Source organism: Macrosteles quadrilineatus, unplaced genomic scaffold (assembly GCF_028750875.1).
Source record: "Macrosteles quadrilineatus isolate MER2022 unplaced genomic scaffold, UCM_ALF_1.0 Scaffold_7__1_contigs__length_78375512, whole genome shotgun sequence".
Classification (NCBI taxonomy): domain Eukaryota; kingdom Metazoa; phylum Arthropoda; class Insecta; order Hemiptera; family Cicadellidae; genus Macrosteles; species Macrosteles quadrilineatus.
Window position 1 is genome coordinate 39995622 of NW_026542600.1, and position 24341 is coordinate 40019962.

A 24341-nucleotide genomic window follows, 5' to 3' on the forward strand; every position below is an offset into this window, starting at 1 on the left:
CTTACCCCTGTCCTGGCTTCGGCAAACCTTCGCTAAATGCCCTAGCTTTCCACATTTATTGCACTTATATGACTTGAACCTGCACACATTGGCCCTATGCCCTAGCTTTCCACAGCAAAAACACTTCACATCACTTGACACTCTCTCCTCCCTCCTGTAGTTGGTTGACCGGCTCTGGCTCTGTTGTTGTTGTTGTGGGTAGTGTTGACATTGACCTCCATGACTGCCACTGCCACTGTTGTGCGCCGCCGCCGCCGGCCCCTTCCGCCCGGCATTGTAGTGAAGTTGCGTCGTCTGCTGTTGACCCCGCGCTGTCTGCATGCCCGACATCAGCGCCGCTGCACCTCGCTCCGCCATTTCCATATTGGTTGCTATGGTTACCGCCTTTTCAAAAGTCAGCTCCCCCTCGCCGAGTAACCGTTTCTTGATGACGTCACTTCGGATACCGCTCACAAGCCTATCCCTCAAATAATCTGACAGATTGGTTTTAAATTCGCAAAACATCGACAGTTCCTTTAATTGCACTACGTAATCAGAGATTGACTCATGTTCTCTCTGAGTTCTCAAACTAAATTTATAACGTTCCGTTATAAACGATGGCGTTGGACTTAAATGTTTTTCAACTAACTCCACAATTTGATCAAATGTCTTATCCGCTGGCTTATCCGGTGCACACAAATTCTTCACTAAATTATACGTTTTCAAACCCATGACCGTTAACAAAGTAGATACTTTTTTCTCGTTCTTAATGTCATTAGCGTCAATAAAAATTAATAACTTCTCTATATATGAGGACCACGTTTCTTCAGCTGCATCAAACGCATTCATAGACCTTATAAGACCTGCCATTTTATACTCGTTAAATAGTCTATCCATACAAACTGGTGAAACTCCTGACATGTAAATTAATTTACGACTCACCGAATGTCTCGTTACACTGCAAACTCTTACCTCCCGTTACTGTCCTATTAATGTCCAGTTTGCACTTTTTCACTCTCACTGCACAGTTCACACACAGTTCCTTGAAGATGCGATCACGACAGTCCTTCCACTGTTGGTCGCACAATTAATTGTTCACACGCGACAGCCCTTCCGCTTGCCGGTAACAATCTTCTGCACACACGCGACAGCCCTTCCGCGTGCCAGTTACGTGAATTCTCACGAGGTGTACTATATGAAATAAACTACAGAGTGATCTTTCATAAAAGCATAGTCAATGTCTTTGATACTTCAAATCTGTTTTCAAAGTGTTGGATATTGATGAATAAATTTATTTTTGCTAATTTCCCATATAGGGAATAAGCTATTACCTTAGGTTTTATGGTAAGACCAATTTACTCTTTTGTTTTGGTGTCTCCAGAGGCCAAAAATGACATCTGTTCAAATCCATATACAGGGTTGGGTAAAAGTATGGACACCCACCTATTAAATCAAAAACGCTATTAACAACTCAAAATTTTGTCTTATGTGATAAAAATTGGGTTTTTCTGGTTGTTGACTTTCAAAATAAAATTTCCCAATTTCTCTCCAAATCATTTTGTAGAGCATAAAAATCAAATAACTTAATATATGAATGTATGGTTGTTGGTTACAGGGAAAATAAAAAAAAAATTAAATAAAATATTCATACCGTATGTTATTCTTATGGAGAATAAGTAAACTGGTGTAGATTAAATGTATATAGGTATGTTTTGTTAAAATTGTATTACTTTATTCAAATTTATTTATTTCATACTAAGTTTTAATTATATTTTATAAAAAAACACACTTTATTATCTTCCATGTAGCAGTAAACCTAGGTACTCGTTAAACCTAATGTTGAAAAAAAAAAAAATTATAGTTACTAATTACTCTTTAAGTATACCAGAACCTTGTACTTGTAAAGTGAAGTGATGAATTTTTATATTTAAATGATTAACTTCTTGAACACTTATTTTGAATCTTGAAAATAGTTGAGGCATATGTGCATTTTTTAAATGTGATAAGGTGATTTATTTTGCAGGGACCACCCACCAAGACCTTCCAATAAAATACCCCAAAGGCTATTCAAAATACATCCAAGGTAAGACTAATTGATTTTTTTCACTTGCATAACTTTGTGAATAACTGCTGTTGTGAGGCTCTAGAGCATTGCCTCATAAGTAAAAGATGATAATCATCTGATCATTACTTCATATTTTCCCAATGAACTAACAATTCATGGTGTCTACCGGTAACAGAAATCCTGCAAGTCTCAGAAAAAGTCACAGAAGTGAACAAAGTTGTCTTTGAATTTGGATAGTAGAGCTGTCAGATACTGGGTCAGAGGGAATGTAGAGTTACTCAATAAAATTAATATGAGGGCGGTTTTTAAATAAGGGCTGTTTTTGCTTATAAATCCGTAGTTCGCTTGTACATCGCAAAGACACTCCTCGCCACTTACTGGCAGCATTTGTGAACAGAATTACACCATTTGCAACTCTGTAGCTGACATGGGGTAAAAAACACACACATGGCTTGGCTTAGACATGGGGATTGGCTGTTTGTTTTGAAAATTGTTTAAGGAGGAGTTCATGCTAAAACGGCCTAAAACCTGATTTGTATAAAAAATTATATTTTTAAATTTTTTAGTTTTTATTTTAATTTTGAAAAAAAGGAATATAAGTTTAAAATTTACAGTTCATGGTTGTTTTCCATCTAAAAGTTAGTAGGCCTAAATGACATTGTTTTGGTTTTTAGTCGGTTCCATAAGGTTTATGTTTTTTATATTAGAAATAATAAATCTCAGCTTCTAGATAAGTTAGAGTGAGGTTTTTTTTGTTCAGCTTGTAAAGCTCTATGATCTGTAGTATGGTTATGAAGATTAAATAAATAGAACATATTTTAAATATTAAATTTTTCTAAAATTTTAATGTAAAGACAAATTATAACATTTAAAAATTTGTGGGACCATTAAATTTTAATATAAAAGTAAACCCATACTACAGATCATAGAGAATACTGCAAGAAACATTTTGAAACAAAAATTACTTAACTTCCATTTATAGATTTTAATCTGTATGCAATCTAGTGAACCCTTGCAAACATGCAAAATCACCCCCCTCCTCCCCTAGGGGATGAAAAGAAATCCAACCCATTTTTTTGTTTCCATTTTTATATGGAATAGGGTGAGTGCACCAGTGAATTACCGTTTAAGGTTGACTTTCTACTTGTAAACGACATGGGAAAATATACTACTAAGCTACATTGTAAGACATCGTTGAAATGTATTGCCCATATTTCCCTGTACTGAAGATGATACAACTAAAAAAATGATGTATTGTGTTAAAAAAAGTGTCAAAAAATACAATTTTTTTAACATCATAAATCATCGCACCAGTGAATGACCGCATATTATATAACAATTTTAAAATTGTATTAAACCTCCTCCTTTTCACCAAACAACCCCCGTTCAAGATTTTCGCATCGAAGCTGTAAACCCTGTAGTGAAAAATAACGATATCAGGGTCGTTAAAACATAAGTTCTAGTGAAAGATCACTTTTTATCTAGGAAATGACTGTAAGATTTAACTCGCATTCAAACTTTGGTTATAGTGTATCCACATAGTTTTAATGAGATTTTGTAGGGATGGACGAGATTGAATTTTTAGTTTGGGACGGGACGAGACGGGATTTTTATTTCCTTCTCAATTTTCGGGACGGGACGGGACGGGATTTTTTCCTGTGAATAAAAAGAAAGTCTTGAGTATTGCAGTTACCAAAAAAGAAAATTAATTTTTACCGTTTGTGGCACTGATCTATAAAAACAAAAAAAATGGTCGAAATGACTCGCGCACACGTTGCTATCGTCGAAATGACTCGCGGTCACGTTGCTATCGTCGAAATGACTCACGGTCATTGCGTGATCGTCGGTATGAGTCCGCGATCGTCGACATGACTCCGCGGTCACGGCGCGATCGTCAGTATGACTCCGCGGTCACAGGGTGATTGTCTGTATGACTCGCGGTCACGGCATGATCGTCGGTATGAATCCGCGGTCACGGCGCGAACGTCGGTATGACTCCGCAGTCACGGCGCGATCGTCGGTATGACTTCGCTTCCTGCATTCGCAGAACTATCGTGGACATCTCTCGTGGTAGCGGCATCATCGTCACTCGCGAAGCGGCATTGGACCAAATCCCGTCCCGAAAAATTCCCGAATAAAATGTAATCCCGTCCCGAAAATCGGGAATATTTTCTTCCTGAAAATTTCCCGAATTTTCAGGACCCGTCCAACCCTAAGATTTTGTGTTTCCTAGCAATAGCTTACACCATCAGAAAACATTGTCATCAATATCAATAAAGAAAATTGACTCAAATCCAGTAATGGACAGAAATAGTTATACAACAAATTTCAATCCATTAGAATAAAGAAACACATTTTATAAAATTTTCTAGGTATTTTTCTTGGACAATGTGGTTACGTTAGCGGATACCTTTTGTATAGGCGGCATGGTCGGACCAAGCGAAGAGTCGGACCATCCGAGATCGGATTAGCAAAGAGTCGGAACATCCGAGGTCGGACTAGCGAGTTTCTACTGTAGTTGTAATAGAAAAACACATTACTGACCTTATGTAGACAATAGACAATAGACAATAATCTTTATTGACATGCTCGTTGAGAACAGTACATGTGTCAGAATAATAACTAAAATTTGTTGATTTAATAATATTAGAACAACATATTATGTTGTTAAAGCTGGTTGTCAAGGAATTCTTTTTCTGAGTAGAATGGTCTTTCTTGCAGCAATGTTCTTAATTGGTTCTTGAAACGGTGAGTTTGTTCATTTCTAAGTTGTTCTGGTAGGTTGTTGAAATACAGGGCCCCTTTGTAGGATGGCTTCCTTTCAAAGAGACTTAGATGGTGAGGTGGTATTGCAAAGCTTAAGGCGTTCCGTGTATTGTGATGGTGAATGTCCCTGATTCTTGTTTGATTTGTGGAGATGGCATGGAGAATTGCCTCACGGATGTAAAGTGATGTCAGTGTGAGGATTTTTAGTTCCTTAAATGCATCACAACTGCTTCCTTGATATTGAAGGTCTGCTAGACATCTTATAGCTCTTTTTTGGTGGATAAGGACTCTTTTTAGATAGTTGTTAGATGTACTTCCCCAGACAATCAGCCCATACCTGAGGTGTCACTCGACCAGGGCATGGTAGGCTGTTTTTGCGGTGTCCAGACCACCAACCTGCTTCACTCGCCTGATGACATAAATGCCAGAGCGTAGCTTCTTGCAGAGTTGGTCAATGTGCTGTTTCCATGTCAGTTTGAATCCATGATAATGCCGAGATATTTGGTACTATTTCGTGCTTCTGTCCCAGGGATCAATACGTTTGTGTCTTTATTTTTAGTAGAGTAGTTCAGCTGAACAGTTTTCTTTTCATTTAGAGCCAATTCGTTTATTGTGCAATATTGTTTAGTCATGTTGAAGGTTATACTGACATTGATATAGCACTTGGCGGTAGATTTGATAGTTTAAATGATTTCAAAACTCACAGCAAAGCATACATGTCAGCTACAGAGCTGCAAATGGTGTCATTCTGTTCATAAATGATGCCAGTAAGTGGCGAGGAACCTTGTTACGGTGTACAAGCGAACTAAAGATTTATACGCAAAAATGGCCCTTACCGGTACAAAAAAACTGCCTTTTTGAAAAAATAGCAACAAAAAATAATAGTCTAATATAAGGAATCAAATAAATATTATTTTGTAGACAAAATGTTGAAATCATAGGTGTTTTATATTATAATTTATTTTGTAGGGTCCAACCCCCCTCAGGAGAGAGGTACTTCAAACAACCCTCAATCCGAAGGTAAGGTGTGACTTTAAAAAATCTAAACTATTTGTTTTTCAATAACAAAATTTAGAATTATTTCTTAATCGCTGCAATATTATTGATCCCTCTCAAGAAAAGTAGGTAGACTGTTGTAAAGCCCCAGACCCATGTAGTAGAGTAATCTTCGGTAAAAGCATAGTCAATGTCTTGGATACTGCGAATCTGTTTTCAAATGTTTTGGATATTGATGAATAAATTTATGTTTAATTAATTGCTGATTAATCTTTTAGTATACCAGAATTGTGTATATGAAAAGTGAAGTGATGATTGTTTTTGTTTCATGATGAAATTCTTTAACACTTCTTTTGCATTTTAAAAATTGTCGAGGCATGTAAGGTTCAGCCTCAGATGCACTATACTGACTGAAAAATTAAGTTGGACATAAAAGTTGTTCATAAGATTACTTTCATATGTGCATTTTAAAAATGTGATAAGGTAATGTGGTAAAGTACATACGTGATTTATTTTACAGGGACCATACGCCAAGACCAGGAAGTCAAAATTTCTGCTTTGGACTTCCTTCGAGGTAAGACTAATTTATTTTTTTACTCGCATAACTTTCTTGATAGCTTCTGTTGTCAGGCTTTAGACCAGTAAATAAATAAATAAATAAATACTTTATTGTCATCTAACGTTTATATAATATAGCAATGCTATAAAACAGGTGACATTGGCAAAATACGGGTCCGCGGAATTGGCTAACTCTGGAACTCGCTAACCCAATGTAAAACGCCCTATCTTCAAATTTGGTCGATGAGAGGAACTCGCTAACTTGTTCGGTTTCGGAATTGGCTAACTCCGGAACCCGCTAACCCGCTCTAGAGCCGGGTTAGCGAATTCCGTCCTCGTACGGAAGTCGCTAACTCGGTCCCTCGGCGGAACTCGCTAACTCCCAATCAGAAGCCTCTCGCGACGTCCAATGGGAGCCAAGCACGAAGATTGTTGGCCAGTGTTGCCGAAAGTGTAGTACCTACGATCGTATCGGTACCATAATATCGTATCCTACGAATACATAAGTCCTATGTAATTAGGAGTAAGAGCTATGTAGTCGATAAAATAAATATATATTCGAAAGTATGTTTAATATAATTCTTATGAATATTATTAGGGTGGAAAATGCATTATAGTCTTACCATAGACTAACCAACACAAGTAAACATTACATCCCATTGTACATTTTGAAGCTCGTTTTTCGCGTCTAGTTCATGTCCGGTGACACTGATCGCTAGTGTCGTCGAAATTGTGTTTCTATTCTATTATTTTTTAGTTGATTTCATGATTTGTTCTCTACTGTTTGGTTATATAACTAGGGGACGTGTTATTAGTTATGATTAGAACGTTTTATTTAGTTAAACGAGGTTTTAAATGACTGAAAACAAGAAACAAATTGTAAATAAAACACGACCTTTACAGACATTGCACCGGACAGAACTAACAATAAAATTGTCTTCAGCTGATCTATAAGGATGAGAAATGTACTAATATAAGGGAGTATGTTTTATCTATTGTCTTCTTACTTAAATAGTAGTTTATTGGGATGCAAAAAGATAGTACTGTACATTTAATTTGGATCTTTTACAGGTTATGAAAATTTTGTCCTTGATAGGTTATAATATTTGTTTCTTTAAAGGCCTATATTATATCTGTCGTGCGAGTGTTAACAATAGTTTGGTTCTTCGTAATATTTCTGTATTTATTACCAAAATAATTTCGAATCATAGTATTAGTAAACAAATAAAATAGTTTCGATATTTTTGTATAGCAGGCACATGATATACCTAGGTACATTAATGAATAACGAAAACCTAAAACGTTAACACTCTATTACAATATTGCGTCTTTACTTTAGCCAAGAAAATCTATATATATACGGGGTGTTCCACGAAGGGGTTTAAACGTTTGATTTTATATTACGTGCCCATTCATGCATCAAACTTTTTTAAACTTGACACAGTTTAAGAAGTAGGATATAAAAATATTCTGGAAAAATTTCAACTCCCTAACCTTAGTAGAAACAAAATGGCGGCATATTGAAAAACGATGCTTTAAAAACATTAAAGAAGGTATTTTTGGTTTTATAAAATAATTTTATTGTTACTTTCTAGGGCATGACTGAAATAAAAAAAAAACTAGAACATAGCCTAATGGAAAACCTTAATGTCCAAAATTATTCAAACTGTAACCCATACACAGCAACACAGTTGATAACGGTGCGTAACAATTTATTCGTAAGCTCTTAAAAAAAACCCTGCAGTATTCGGAGAAGTTCCTCTTCTATTGATCGTTTTAGTTCCTCATCATTATTGAAGCTATGGGTATAAACTTGTTCCTTCAAGAAACCCCATAAAAAGCTGTCGCAAACAGTTAAATCAGGTGATTGGGGTGGCCAATCTAAAAAAATCATTTCCACGACCAATCCAACGGCCATGAAGGTTGCCATTTAGTAATTGCTTGACAGGATTTGCGAAATGAGATGGTGCACCATCTTGTTGAAAGATTGCTTGATTCATTTCTGGTACCGTAGAACCTGTTCATTTACAACTCATTTTACAATCAAACAGCTGTTCTTCAACAATGAGCGTTAGAACCGCAACGTAGTAAACAAATCAGATAATAAATCATGAAAGTAATTTTTATAGAAAGCAAATTGGTACATTTTTCAATATGCCGCCATTTTGTTTCTACTAAGGTTATGGAGTTGAAATTTTTCCAGAATATTTTTAGAACCTACTTTGTAAACTGTGTAAAGTTTAAAAAAGTTCGGTGCATGAATGGTCAGGTAATATAAAATCAAACGTTTAAACCCCTTCGTGGGACACCCTATATACAGCCAAAAGTACCCATGAACTTTTGAGAAAACTATAAGTCACACCCCCATAAACCATATACTTAAAATGTTCGTCATGACGAGAAACCTTGCGCAAAATTGTCCATTTTTTCATAAATGCCCTTTAAGGTCATAATTGCTTCCCAAAGGGAACTTTCCTTATGTTAAAAATACCTCAGCTGTTCTTATTTGTATGTTATTGTTTGTAATGCTGTAATCTGTTTTGTTTATTTCAGCTTAACTTAACCAATCAATAGTTTTATTAATACTTATGAAGTCAAACGGGTTGAAGCCCGTGGGTAACACCTAGTTAATTTAAATGTTGTTACATTATGATGTTAGGAAACATATGATCTATTAACCAAAATTGAAGCAGTAATGTAATAGTCTATCCTATTCGAGGCAACCAACAATTAGACATTGTAAAAAAGCTCCAGTAATTGCCGTAGACTTTAAGGACCTTGAATTTTGAGGATTAACTTCCCGATAAAATTTACACGTTAAACGTCATTACAGAAATACATTTTAGTAGTGTTAAATATATTATTAAATAGAGCTATTGAATATAAATTAGTATTAATCAGTACATTATAAAGTGGTAATGTATTGATGGATTATATTAAAAAAAATAGTCTATGCAAAAATACAATTTGTAAATTTCTGTTATCGTAGGCTATTAGTGTAGAACGGGTCATCATCTTAATTTTGTTTGATTAATATTAATTTTACGTCTTTCATTACTTTTGAGAAGTCTGGAGTTTTTATGGTTCTAAATGGACCCAGGCGTTCTTGTTTGCTATCATTTTGATGAATGGTGGCCATAGCTAAAATTAGCCGATCTTATCCAACAACAAAGCTATTGTCTATTGAGTAGCTCAGTATAGGGGAACAAGGAACCGGGCAATGGCTTGATCTAGTATATTTCGATTGTAAAAGTAATATAAAGGAAACTTAACACTAAAATCAGGAATATCCGTCAAGTCGTCGATTAAGAATCGTGAAATAAAATAAGCCTGTCACGTTTTAATATAAGAATATTATATATTCTTCTATTATTTACTAGTGGGGCTTAGGTTTATCATCTAAAAACTGTTATTAAAACATGTAACATTATTACTCAATAATTCAACAAATGTTTGAAATAATTAGGCAACTAGCTTTTACTAGTAGGCAATGCAATACAATGCGAACAATACAATGCGTTGGTTTAAACTATTAGGTCTAGATTTACAGCTATTCTATAAATGGTTATGAAACGTAGCCTATGTCATATTTTTTCACGGATGTTGGACGATTCAACGACGAACCTTTAATTTTAAATTTATGAATTAGTTATGAAAGTGGTTTTGGTTTATTACGACATCACGATGAAATTTGTTTTCCGTGTTTGAGAACTTGCGTGTATTATAGCTTAATTTCATGGAAGTTTAATTGGTACTACTGGATAATCAATAATTTTTCATATTCTATTTTTTCCTATAATACTGGCATTTATATTTAAGATCGAAATCATAAACATTTAATTGGCCGTTGTACAGTAAAATGAAAAAAAAACAATTATTAATGATTTTTTTAATTGTTTTTTAATTACTTTGGGCTAGGTAGCTGTTAAAAGTGGAATTGATAACAAAAAACAATAACATTTACTGTATCTTTATTGACACTGACATTTTGAAATACAATTATTTCGTCGTACAAGGTTGGCAACGCTCCGTGCAGTGGGCGCGGCCGGGTTAGCGACTTCCAGAGTTAGCGAATTCCGCCGCGTGACATAATCGAGTTAGCGGGTTCCGGAGTTAGCCAATTCCTGTCTGAGACGGTTAGCCAGTTCCAGAGTTAGCCAGTTCCGACACACGACCGAGTTAGCGAGTTCCTGAGTTAGCCAATTCCTACGTCTCCAAAATACAAATACCTAAGGAGTTATAAAAGACTAAAATAAACCAAAACTATAAAAATAAAAGTTGTTTAAACAAAATGTATCAGTTAAAAAATTTAGGAAACGTCTTATAACACTTAAAAAATATTTTTACGATTATACTGTTACTAACTAGACGGTTACTGTTACTCACAAGACGGTAAATATACAAAAAAGATGGTAAGTGGAGATCGATTTTGATTGGACACTCCAATCATTATCAGATCCAATTGGCGAATGACAAGAATCTTGAATGGTGTCCCTATTTATATCCTATTGGTTACCGGAAGCACCGGCCAATACATTTTTATAAGTACAATTGGAGTCGAAATTTACTTGTTCAGCTAAATCAGCTAATTTCTATTTTTACATTTTTCCTTATAAATATAAAATTCTTCCCAAGCATTCATTACACATCCTTTCTTACAATTCTTTAAAATAGGTACAGTATCCTCCATTTTTCCTATCAAGTGGCCGTTTTGTAACAGATGTTGTGCGACTTTTGATCTTTTCGGTATAATTTTTAGGGGTGTGCGAATAGTAATTTTTGGGTTCGAATCGAATCGAATACTTCATAATATTTTCAAATATCGAATATTACCGAGCAAATATTTATGTTATTATTATAGACTCCAAAGAGTTTTCCAATCACAGCTTTGGAACTCTACTAAGGTTAATAATCCTGATTTTAACCAATATAACATTTAAAAAAATCTATTTTTGCCCTTACCTATTTGTTCTTGGTACAAAATGGGTACGGTGCAGGGCTTCCAGTATTTTTCTCATTTGATTTCATTGACATTACTATAAAACTGAATAATTTCCTACATTTATGGTTTTCTAACAACAATTACAGTATCTCACATTATCAAAACCTTTGACCCCGAACATGATTATGTCAAGAAAAAAACCGTTAAGATAAAAGGCTGAACCTATTAGCGAATTTCCCCTAAAGCTATTACCGTAGTAGGCCTACTCATGGTAAGACCTGGACCCGGGACCGATTTAATTTTTCATTTTGAGGTCCCTAGAGGCCAAAAACCCCATCCATTTAAATTCATATATATATATATGTATATAATATATACATATATATATGTGTGTCCGTTAGTGCGATAACTCGAGCAAAAATGATCCGATTTTTATGAAATTTGGTACAAACGTGTAAACCTACGTTTATTCGAACGAGTTCGCGATCCAGCATAATCGGACCATGGGAACTAATTTAAACTTTTAAAAACATATAAATGCATTCAGTACAAACAAAGACAGTCATAGTTGCCAGCATTTACCAACCATTTAACAGACGACAATGAAAGACTGGAGAAATAGTCTATAATAATATCAATATCGAAGTATTGTAGCAAAAAAGTTTATGTCTGAACTTAACAAACTGTTATTTCATGTTAACGAATTATATTACACAACCCCCATTAACGTAATTGGATTGACCGCGGTGCTGGGGACCTTTCCAGGAAAATAAGTAAAATTAAATGCAGAAAAACCAGTCATGTTTTTAAACTGCAAGTCAATGTTTTTGAAACTACATGGTCTTTTCTCGGAAGGAAGGGCAGTAGGATGTAAACAAACCATTGATCATTGTCTCCAGTAGAGCTCGGGTATTCTCAAGGTCAAAGACCCTCCCCTCTTACACCTCCCGTTTGCAATACAACGCTCCTATTGCAGACAAAATTGTGTAACAAAACAAGAAAGTAGAGTTAAAAATAGTTATTTGTGCAACTAGTGAGAAAAGTGAGCAATTGACTCACTCAAGAGAAATCCTTACTCACGAGCCGTAGGCGAGTGAGGAATGGTTTCTCGAGTGAGGCAATTGCACTTTGCACTCGAGTTGCACATTATACTTTTCCTACAGTTACCATAAAACAAAAACATTTGTGAAGAAACATGAACAAACATAACCTATTTTTACACAGAAGTGAACTTTTAATATAACATTTAATGTGAAGTGACAAATACAACAGTACAACAGCTGACCAGCTGATTTACAGCCAGTGCTGCCAACGTATTTCGCGCGCATACGACGTTGCCTGCATGTTACGCGCTCACTGTTTCGTGCCTCCACGTTGCAAATCTGGAGTGAGACAAAGTAATTAGAGTGAGACAATGTTAACATTGTCTCACTGATGAGCGAATTGGCCACTTTGCTTTCTCAAATCAGTGAGAGAAGATGTACATTGTTAGGTAACTGTAGGAAAAAGATATTTCTCTGTTGAAAAATAGAAAAATGTTGCTGATTATTTTCATAGAAATTAATTCACAGTAGTTTGTGTCTTGTTAAGTAGTATGTTTAATCTATGCCAAAGACTGTGAAGTGTAGTTCTAACCTCGTAGCTTGCTAGTTGCTACTCAGACAACACTTTCAGACGACTTCGTCATTCTACTTTACTTTAAGTTCACGTTACAAAAAGTTGATCCTAATATTAACTAAGCTAAGAGAATGTATTTAAAAGTTATACAAATAGATCTGTCTGATAAATTAATACAAACTAAATTGCTGCCAAATATAGGATATTGTTAATTAATCAAATAAGAATTGTTGACAGTCTAGTGTTTCCATGCTAGTACGTTGCAGTAAGCCTATCGTATTAGAGCATTGTAAACTAGGCAGCTGGACAGAGTAACTTTAATAATGACACAACAAAATTCCTTGAAAATGGTCATGTAGACTTTAGAGTTAAGGAAGATGTAATAATATGCTGAAGTTGCCGTCGTGACTTAAAAATAAGAAGCATAAAATGTTGGGATGAAATAAAACAACACAATACCATGATTTATTTGGTTGGAATTAGAGATTATTTCTAGGTTTGTTTACTATTCGAATGTTCGAATATACTCATTAAGATCGAGTCGGGCGCGAATACAGAAGTATTTCTTCATCTATTCAAAATTTCAAATATTCGCACATCCCTAATAATTTTTCAAAATTTCCTTCCATCATCAAAAGGGTTTTAAACATTGTTAAACTCAGAACAGTCATTACTCCTAATTCTTTAAAAATTGGCTTACATGATGTTCTCCATGGTGCAAATCTACGTAAACAAACCGAAAAAGTTTGCATCATCGTGAACAGCTAAATTTTGGTCTATAAACTCTTTTGCCTGAGCAGTACAAACCTTTACCAATTGGGTTTTATCTTGATTCGTTTTTAGACCATTAATGTTGAACCACTGTTCCAGTTCCGATAATTATGAATCATTTTTACATTTGACAACTGCAGTTGTATCGTCAGCATATAAAATAAGGTTGTTGGAGACATTTTTAATTAAGTCATTTATATACAAAATAAAGAGTAAAGGTCCAAGAATTGAGTCTTGAGGAACACCAACTGTAATCTTTTCCCATTCTGATATTGATTTTTCATCATTTAAAAAATTATTGTTCTTTGAAAACTGTTTGTTAAGTATGAAGTCAACTAAAAGACAGATGTTTTGAAAAGTTATAAATATTTAGCTTTTTCAAAAGGATATCATGGTTGACACAGTCAAATTGCCAAAAAGGTCACAAAACTCTCTTTGTTCTATGTGACCCATCCAAAGCCCACGAAACAAATGAAATCATATAAAGCTTTCATCGTGCTTAAACCCTTTCTAAAAGCAAATTGTTCACTAGCCAAAATATTATTATTTTCAAGAAAACTTGAGCTTTGTTTGGATGCTAAACGTTATGTGACAGTAAAGATATATTTGTTTATTTATTTTATGATGATGATTGTAAAGGAGGCATTCAACTCCACAAAATCCAATGACCCTTTTCAAGGTGAAGACTTCTGAAATATTCATTTTGTTATTTTTAACTTGGTGATCTAAGAAAAGTGTCATCTACCTTCCAGGGAACTTTCGCAGAGGTGGTGGTCCAAGGAGAGGAGGAACAAACCCTACACACACAACACAGAGAGGGCGAGGTACAATAATATATTTCATAGACTTATTCCTACAAATTAACTACCAAATGAATTACTAATGTTATCACCATGTCTTCCACAAGCTTGGCTATATTGTGGGAGGTCGTGAAGATATCATTGTCGTCTCATGCAATGGTGGCCAAAATCTTCTACATCCTCCGCAATAGCTGAGTACCGTCTCCTCTAATCGTGCCAAATTTATTTTATATACAAAATGAATTGAAAACCGACTCTTTCTGGTTTTCTAAAAACTGGCAACTTAAACTTTGCCAATATTATAAAAGTACAATTTACCTGTCCAAACCTTTGTAATATATACTATGTAGGCGTCACAAAGCATTTTATATAAGAAGGTGAATAACCAGATAGGAGAATAATAAAATACTTTAATTATTTATCAAACGAAGCAGGGCCGCTTCGAGGGCAAAGCAAACGGGGCAGCCACCCCAGCTTATTTTTATTTAGTTGATAGGCTAAATAAAATTCCAATGACAATTTTCTTTCATACATCAATGTGCTTTTAGTAAGTTATCAGTCTTGTAACATAATTAACATCATTTAATTAATTTAGGTTAATAAATAGTGAGTTTTATTTTCTTAGATTTATGTCCAACAATATTTTAAGAACAAATTGTATTAAAAGATTTGACTTTTTAATATTCTAATAAATAATAATTTCCTTTGTATTTATTTACAATGTCTACGAGTTAGTTCTACCAGTTCATTAACAAACAAACTTAAGTTGCTGGAAGTAAAAACTGATACATGGTTTCTACTACCAAAAATGAAAATAGACCAATTAAGCTTCTTTACATGCTATAACTAAATTTGCTAGATTTTTTTAGAAGCAAATTAATAATCAGTATATTGTGCAGGGTTCAAGTCCCATGGCCAATGGAGGGAAAGGGACCCAAATAACCCCCAGTGTAAGATTTTACTTTGAAAAAATCTGAACTATTCTATAACCTGGTCATCATCATGTCAACAACACTTAAAGCTATCTGATATTTGACTAATCTCCTACAATAGAATAGCAATTAAATTATATACTTTAGCTGTGTTGTTTGTGGATATTCCTAGATAATTCATATAATATATCATGGTACGATCACTAGAGAATTTTAGTCGTAATACACTCTAACAAAATAACAAATGAAATAACAGATATTTTACACATTTGCCAATGATGTGTTTTATTTTGCAGGGTTCCAGGGCCAATGGAGGGGAGGCGGCCAGAATGGGCAAAATCTAGGTAAGAAGATGTATTTATTGATGTGCTCGATCAAGAGCGAGCTGGTTTATTGGAATTCCCTGAAGTCCCAGGCTCAAATCCCACCAGATCACTAATGGATCATAAAGTGATAATGCCGCAACCCCTAGGCATGGTCTAAAGTAATGTGAAAAACCATCACGGGATAGAGCCTAGAGTCCTAGCACAAACAAATTGTGCTTAGTTTTTTTTTATCTTTGCTTTTACTGACTGAATTCTATTGGATAAAGCACATTTTCATTCCCTAATGATAACATTTCAAGCTGATATTGAACTAAAACCTCCTTTTATGATTTCTTTGTGTATGGAAGAATCAGTTGTAATTTATTTCTGTGATGACCATGCAACGGAAGGGTAAAAACTAAATGATCGAAGGCTGAGTTAAGATTTTAACACTTGGTTTATCATTTTAAATTAACAAAGTTGATTTGGGTTCTGAATGGGGGGGGGGATTGAATGGGTTACAATCAATTGTGAATACAGTAGACTCTCAGTAATCCGGCAGATAAAAGACCATGATACTGCCGGATCACTGGAATGTTATCAATATACACTGCAACAAGAGTATTTTAGCACTTAAAACACGTCTCCGAGGATTGCAGGAACAGAAACCGCAATTTTCACGATCGGGCATGACGATGATGACGTTTCCGTGACCGTGGCAGGCGATGATGACGTTTCCGTGACCGCGGGAGGCGATGATAACGTCTAAACGGCCGCGAGAGATGTTCATAATTTTTCGTGATCGCGGAAGACAACGATAATGTCTAAATGGCTGCGGGAGATGTTCATGATTTTGCCACAAACGCGCAAGACAACGACAACGTTTCCGTGACCGCGGGAGGCAATGATAATGTCTAAACGGCCACAGGAAATGTTCATGATTTTGCCGCGATTGCGTAAGGCGACGATGACGTTTCCGTGACGGTGGGAGGCGATGATAAAGTCTAAACGGCTGTGGGAGATGTTCATGACTTTGCTGTGATTGCTCAAGACATCGATGACGTTATTTTATTTATTTATTTATTGAGTTACATGTCAGTACATCATAATAACAGGACATATTGTCAATGGTTAAATAAAGACTTAAAACTAATAGATAAAACTAATACATCTGTATTTATACAAAATCAACTGAATCTTCCCAAAATACAACATTGTTACATGACAAAAAATTGAGCTTGAAGGAGTGGGAAGGTTTATTTATAGCTAATTCCAGCAGTCCTTAAAATAATCTGCCAATGAAAAAAAGATATAGTCTTGAGCCATTCTTTTAAAGAAAGTCTAAACTTATAGGGATTTTCTAGAGTAACTAAACTTGTTGGTAAGTTATTTAAGATTTTTGGACCAATGTATTGTGGTGATGACTCAAATATTTGTAAATTATGAGCTACAGGTTTGATAATATTCTTTTTTCTTGTATTGTAATTATGTTGAGTTTGGTTCTCCATAAAAGTGGAGAGGTTACTATGGACCCAGCATGCTATTTCCAAAATATAGTGATCGTAAAAAGTAAGAACTTTAAAGCTTTGAAACAGTTTTTTACTAGGGGGAACTTTGCCAATAATTCGTATTACTTTTTTTTGTAATTTAAAAATCTTTTTTGAATAAGGAGAATTACCCCAGATCAAGATACCATATGTCATTAATGATGAGAAATATGCATGATATATTATTAGCTGGGTTTCTAGATTCGTTACTTGTGAGATTATTCTTATTGAGAAAATGCAAGGGTCCAGTTTTTTACTTAAATTTTCAATTTGAGATGCCCAGTTAAGATTTTTATTCAAAATTTATCCGAGGAATTTTACATTTTGTTGTGGAGATAATTGATAATTTGAAAGGATAATGTGATTTGAATCATCTTCCCTGTAGTTAGCTGAAAAGTTTATAATTTGTGTTTTTTCCACATTAAGGGCCAGACCATTTGCCCGGAACCAGTTACCCAGAGCATAGAATTCTTGGTCTATGCTAGTCTGCAGGACGTCAATACTGGGTCCTCTACACAAAAGCATTGTGTCATCTGCATATTGAAAAAGTTTCATCTTTGTTATATTTGGCAGATCATTTACATAGATTAAAAACAAAGAGGGACCCAATATTGACCCCTGTGGCACACCACATTGCACTTTATCCCAAGATGAATTTACTTGTTGACCATTTTTGCTGATTTTAGTTCTCTGATATCTATTAGTTAAATAGGAAGAAAACCACAGTTGCTCTTTTCCTATAACTCCAATTTTGCCTAGCTTTTCAATTAAAATGTCGTAGTTATCACCATTAACTTATTATCACCAGGTCGTGAGTTATCGTGACCACGGCAGATGTTCATGATTTTGCCGCAATCTCACAAGACGACGATGACGTGTCCATGACCGCGGGAGTTGATGATGATGCCTACTCGGCCGTGGGAGATAATTAGAATTTTGCTGCGATCGCGGAAGACTTCACCTGCCAAAAGACGCCGGATTACTGGAGTGCCAGAGTGGCGAAGTGCCGGAGTGGCGAAGTGCCGGATTAGAGAGGGTCTACTGTACATAAAAAGATTTGAAACGGGAACATGTCTACCCTGTGGACAACCGCGGCGGAGGGAAAGATAGTGCAAAACCCCGACTCACAGACTCTTTTAACCCGACTGACTGCCCCCGTCTCTCAGTTTGAGGGTCATACATTTCACTCGGAATGATGACACCTCTTGTCAGCAGAACAATTAGGCCACACCGTGCCACGACCAAACCATCGAACGCGATGAAGCAATCGATGTATCCAATACTTTGTGACACTCGATAAATACCCTATTAAATTGCAACATTATGCTGGCAGTGGAGTTGCAACAAGTTTCCATTGCCCAATTGCCGATATTAGTAGCAATGGCTGAAATTATCCAAAACTTGTCGGGCTGGTATTCATAGTATTCTAAATGTATTCCTAATAAATGCTAGACCGTCACATTTTTAAGACTTGGTGATCTAAGAAGTGTGATCTGCCTTCCAGGTAACTCTCACAGAGGTGCTGGTCTGATGAGAAGAGGAACCCAAAATTTAACACAGAGGGAGCTAGGTATAATAATATTTTCCATAGACTTATTCCTACAAACTACATTTAATTTCCGTGGATTGTTGAATTTATCACTCGTAAAACTTGTTAAGGAAAAATATCAAGAAGAAGCACCATTTGCAAAGAGATAATGTGTAAAATAAATCTTGCAAACATAAACAGTTGTATTTTTTTGGTTTAAAAAACAAGTCATTGATTTTTAGGTTATCAAAAATAGAGTAAACGGGTTAATACTGTTAATACTGTTCAATGAAACGGCGACCATACATAGTAGGTATTTTAAGCCAAGTATGAATGGAGATGAGTGTAGGATGAGTGGCGCGATCTTGTAGTCTTGTTAGTGACTAAGGCCGACATTCCTTAGACACAGCTGTTAATTAATGGCCCATACAGCTAATGGCAACTAAGGGACCTACAGTTTATAGTGGAATCCGAACCACATTTTTCCTTGGTATATACGAATTGGTCTAACTATCAGGATAGTACTGCGGATAGTCGTAGTACTCACTCGTGCGGACGTTAATCCACACCAGGGAGTATCGCATCCACAGTGCATGCCTATAAATATCCACAATTCTTTGGGCTAATAATACTCATATTAGCACCTTTATGGTGTACATTGATATGTTGAATCTCATTTAATATATCACTGATAAAGGTCCTTGAAGAACCAAATCTAGTTTAACTTTACTGCGTCCATCATCATCAACCTTGGCTAAATAACATTAAAGGCGAATCAGCTGTGTCCGTTTAAAAAATTTAATTGTATATTTAATCACTATAACCAAAAGTTACTCTGCGTTTTGGGTTCAAGTTTAATGGACGTGGTGAAACAAATTTGATTTTAACCTGTGAACATGGACTACACTTTTCGTCATACTACGAAAAAATATATTGCTGATTACTTCACAAGCAGAATTTTGGTCAGGAAAGTTATTTTATTAAATGCAGCAAGGTCTCTACTTTCCAGTCTTGGGACTGCATTTACATCTAACGTTTTTTAGAAAAACATATTTTGTTTTAACATCTTTTTTCTTCACTTTAGATTATGCTGAATATGAAAGACAAGATGTTGCCCAAGCACTCCCAGAAAGTCCAAAAAAGCCGCCAAAAAAAGCCGACAAAAAGTAAAAGGTCAGCTATCCAACTTTTATCTTTCTTACCTACTTTGAAACTGATGCTAGGTTTTAACCACAGATATGAAACTAGGAATAAGAATAATTTTTGTTTTAATAGACATAAGCTAACGTTTTATGAGAAGAAGCCAACATATTCACTATTCAGGCATCAAATTTTATAACTCATTACCAGAAAACATAAAATTTATAACTGATTTAGGGTCCTTAAACAAGAAATTGAAGTCATTTATTATTGTTAAACCTTTGTACAGTTTTAATGAATTTTGTTGAGCATATGTTCTCTGTAACAGTTAATTTGATTTCTTACAGTGATTACAATTTTAATTTATTATTTTATTATATATACTTGTACTTACTAGTTTATAATAGCACTTGTTGACGCCACTCTGTACTCTATGTGTACATAATGAATGAAGAAAATTTAATTTTGATTTGAAATATGAAGTTTAAGTATTTTTATGTCTTTTTGTTTCATATAATATTATAAATTTGATATTTTTCTTCAAAATATGTTGATTATATACAAATAGCCATCTAATTTTGTGACTTTCCACGTCTATCTGCTACCCCAACATAGCTAAAAAGAGGGGGTGGGGAAAATATTAATGGAATTTTATTACTGGAAAAAGATGTGAGCTCTTTATTGTATAGGATCAGGAAAGTTTAACTTTTTCGTGCCAAATGTAAATATAGTGTATATAAGCTATATTTTATCATATCGTACATCAACAATTGTGAAATACAATACAAACAGTTCTAAACTTGAATTTAGATTCAAAATTACTCGTAATATTTCTTAAAAAATGTATAACAAAAGTTGATACTTTTGTAATGCAGATATTTTAAATGTATTTTTGTTGTGTTTTGATTGGAATCACTTTGAATTAAGTGTGTGTCAAAAATTTATTTTTATGTTTTGTATACATTTCTTAAACACAAGGAAAATGATAGAATTCAGAAGAATACAAATGTAAACATCCACAAAATGGAACATGTTTGATGTTCAGTTATGTGAAAGAGGCTGTAATTATTCTAAAATTTAATTTTACGTTTAAGGTGAGTTTTTTTGGCAGCTGGCTCAAACTTTCGGGTGGAAGTATCAGTTTTCTCACTAAATATTGATATATTTAACATAAGTTATGAACAATCTGTGTTTTCTAGGAGATAGATGGAACCGTTAGCCTCTTCATAACCTTAATCTTGGCCAAGCAATACATCAAAGATCCCTGGACCAAGAAAGTTCCTGAACTACTGAACAAATCTCTGATTGAAAAAGATTCAAGACATCAATTCTAACACGATCAAACACTTAAGGAAACTTAACAATACATTATTTTAATTTTTCTGTCGATAGGTAATTTTTTCTTGGTTTTATCGAATCACACAAATATGGCCAATTTACTAAGATTAGGCTAATACATAACCTATTTGCTTACCTGTAAAAATATCTGAAAATCCAGTATTCAGTTTGTACAGTTTAAGAGGAGACATAACTGTTTATTTAATTTGAACCATGTATAGCCATACTATCTATGTACAAAAATGCCAAATGTGCTCTTAGGTAAGGTTTCTACTGTGATATTCAAGTTCAAAGACTGATTGTGATCACATAGGCTAGTTTAAAAACATATTTAACACTTAATGAGTATTACTCCAGAAGGGCTGTTTTGATTGTACTTTGTTTCATGTTTACCATTAATTAATTGTTTCTGGTCTCATTAAGATCTGGTCGATGTGAAAATCACTTTGAATTGAATTGCTTTGACCTCTTTGGGTTGATTTTGACAGACTAGGCTTTTTATTCAGACTAGTGAAAGGTGAACTACTGAAGGGAAACAAAGTATAGATGTTTTGTTACTTTAGTTAAGAATGTTTTAATATTTTAGTGTAGAATCATTTTTCAGAAAGCCTTACCTTTGTTTAAGCTTATTTAAGTTATTTTATAAGTATTTTATACATTTTTATTTTAAGTTTACTGCAAGCCCCTTGTTTACTGTGAAATTCATGTTTGGGAGATGTTTTCTTTTCATGGAACCCCATTCCTTAACTTGACTTTTATCGTAAATGCTTTTTGATTGATTGTAACATTTGTCAATGCTTATTGCTTACACTACATAGGCATCTTATTTTTGAAATTTATTATTTAAAGTGAGTCAAAAGATTTGTTTGGATACTTTTCATAATTGGAGCTAGAAACATTAAGCCCATTGATATTTTGTTTATATGTTTTTACCATGTAACCATGACAGGCTTCTGTCATATTTTGATCAAATATTTGACTCATCAAGCCTCGCTTGAGAAAGTATTTGACCCCTTTTGGTCAATTTTTAGAGTAAGCATTTTATACATTTTGATTTTTTGTAGTATTTAAAGTGGAATAACACACAACACACCTGGAAGCAAGATGCATTTGAGAAGATAATGCTCATGAAAAGAAAATGTTAGGATAAAAATATGCACCACGGACAAATTCTTGTTTAACTTAAAATGAATGTTTTCGATTGCAGGGCTAAACAACTATCATCTGTGTTCTTTAATAGTACAATAGCTTGGAGGAATGATCTCAAACTTATATGACAAAAACCTTAAGGAATCTAGATCTGTTGCAATTTGGCCTTGAGGCTTTTCTGTCCAACTTGGACTACTCTTTATGTTTACAAATTACCACTCAGAGAGCTTGAAACATTTTAGGAACTTTTTGAAAAGTAATAGAGATTAGCTATCTTAAATGAGAAAACACAGTCTAGGTGCTAATAGATTCACAAAAAGGTCACTACATAACACTGATATTTTCTCCTATTAGAAATTAAATCGAAGCTCTCTTAGTCTTAACTATTAAGGATGTGTATTTTACATCTATTTTTAAGCATCTATTAGCCCTTGAATCTTTTACAGTTTATTTCTGAAAAATATTTTTATGGATATACCTTTTTAAATGTTACAGATTTAAATTTCTCAAATGAAAGAAAATTCAGTTTTCCAAGAGTCTCACTATGTTGTCTTGTTGAATGTAATTTGTCCGTACATTTAATGTCCATTATCAATTCAATTGTAAACGTGTTTTCTCTTTGTGTTAGTTTGGTGCCTACTAGGGGTTTTGCCCCATTTACCTCCCTCCTTAGCTACATTTATGTTTGTTAGTTAGGTACTCTGTCTAAGATTTAATAATGACCTTCGGGCGCATTGTTTCTTGACTACTCTTTGTTCTACTACTGGGTTGGCTCCACAAAAAAAGATGAAACCATAGATCCTAAATAGTTTTGAAATTTATTTATATTTTGCCAAGAAGTCTCTGCTACTTTTTAGGCTTTCAGTTAAATTTCAAAGTACTGTATAACTGTGAAATATACAGGAAACATATGTTTTATTCATATCTTGTCAAAAGTTGGAAATTGCAGTTTGTAAAATTAACCAGGCCGTAGTTTTATACTTTCCCGGTGCCCTGTTGTGCTGTCATGTTGAATTATATTTTTGTACATTTTTATCTATGTACATTTTATATTATGTCTGTTGAGATACCCAATTGTTTCCTACTACTATTTTTTTGAATAAAGTGTTGAAATATTTATTCTATAGCTTTCTTTTGTTACCAAACGTTCCTAGTTTAATTATTACCTTATCACACTGCCCTACTCATCTTCACTAACTTTTTGTTTTATAAGTGTGAATGACCAATTAAGGTAAACAAATAAGTTACCGGTACTGTGAGTGTATAGGAATTTTTGGAGTGTAGTTGCATTCAGCTTTTTGTACCTAAGGGGCCTATCCATTATTTTCTAGATATGAGTACTTACCATGGGCACTGATTCAGTGGGGCCCAAGAGCCTCGATCCAGTGGCTGCCCTAGAGATAGCAGAGCCCAAGGCGAAGCTCAATAGCGGGCCTCTCTTAATACCTGAAATACGGCTGTGCGGGGCCCCTGAAAAGCGTGGGCCCCAGGCACCGCCTTGTTCGCCTATATGTAGGGCCGCCTCTGTCTTAATCTCCCAGTGTTTACTGAAGAGCCCCAAAAATCATGAGACCATTGGGACCAAATCATTACCCGCAAATTTGTAACAAATCTATAATTTTTACAAAAATATAATCAAGTCATTATTGGTTATTTAAAAAGTGGTTTTAACAAGTTTTTTTAGTAGTTAGCTGCCATTTAAAAATATCAAACTGGACAAAATATGTAATTACTCAGCCCATACCCTCTATATTAATCATATTAAGGCCCCTTGGCCTCAATGTTTTTTAAAGGTTGTTGCCCATGTACTAAAGATATAATAACGTTTTTTCTGAATTGTTTGGGGTGACAGAGACATTTTTTACTACCTAGAAATCTAATAATGTTATTTCTGCATATTAGAAAAAC

The 24341-nt window shown here is 34.6% G+C and overlaps 1 protein-coding gene across 4 annotated transcripts in view; it reads left to right on the forward strand.

Annotated features, from left to right (window-relative positions):
• Positions 1 to 23552, forward strand: part of LOC128997928 (ATP-dependent DNA/RNA helicase DHX36-like) — an 88784-nt gene extending 65232 nt beyond the window's left edge. For 3 of the 4 annotated variants that reach the window (XM_054423762.1, XM_054423764.1, XM_054423763.1), the window contains exons 29-36: positions 2003 to 2062; positions 5780 to 5830; positions 6327 to 6380; positions 14447 to 14518; positions 15723 to 15770; positions 18783 to 18848; positions 19891 to 19979; positions 21146 to 23552. In XM_054423762.1, the coding sequence (XP_054279737.1) occupies positions 2003 to 2062; positions 5780 to 5830; positions 6327 to 6380; positions 14447 to 14518; positions 15723 to 15770; positions 18783 to 18848; positions 19891 to 19976 (437 nt within the window). In that variant the 3' untranslated portion in view covers positions 19977 to 19979; positions 21146 to 23552. The remainder of the gene's footprint in view (positions 1 to 2002; positions 2063 to 5779; positions 5831 to 6326; positions 6381 to 14446; positions 14519 to 15722; positions 15771 to 18782; positions 18849 to 19890; positions 19980 to 21145) is intronic. The other variant, XM_054423765.1, reaches the window with a different exon arrangement.
• The last annotated feature ends 789 nt before the right edge of the window (positions 23553 to 24341 follow it).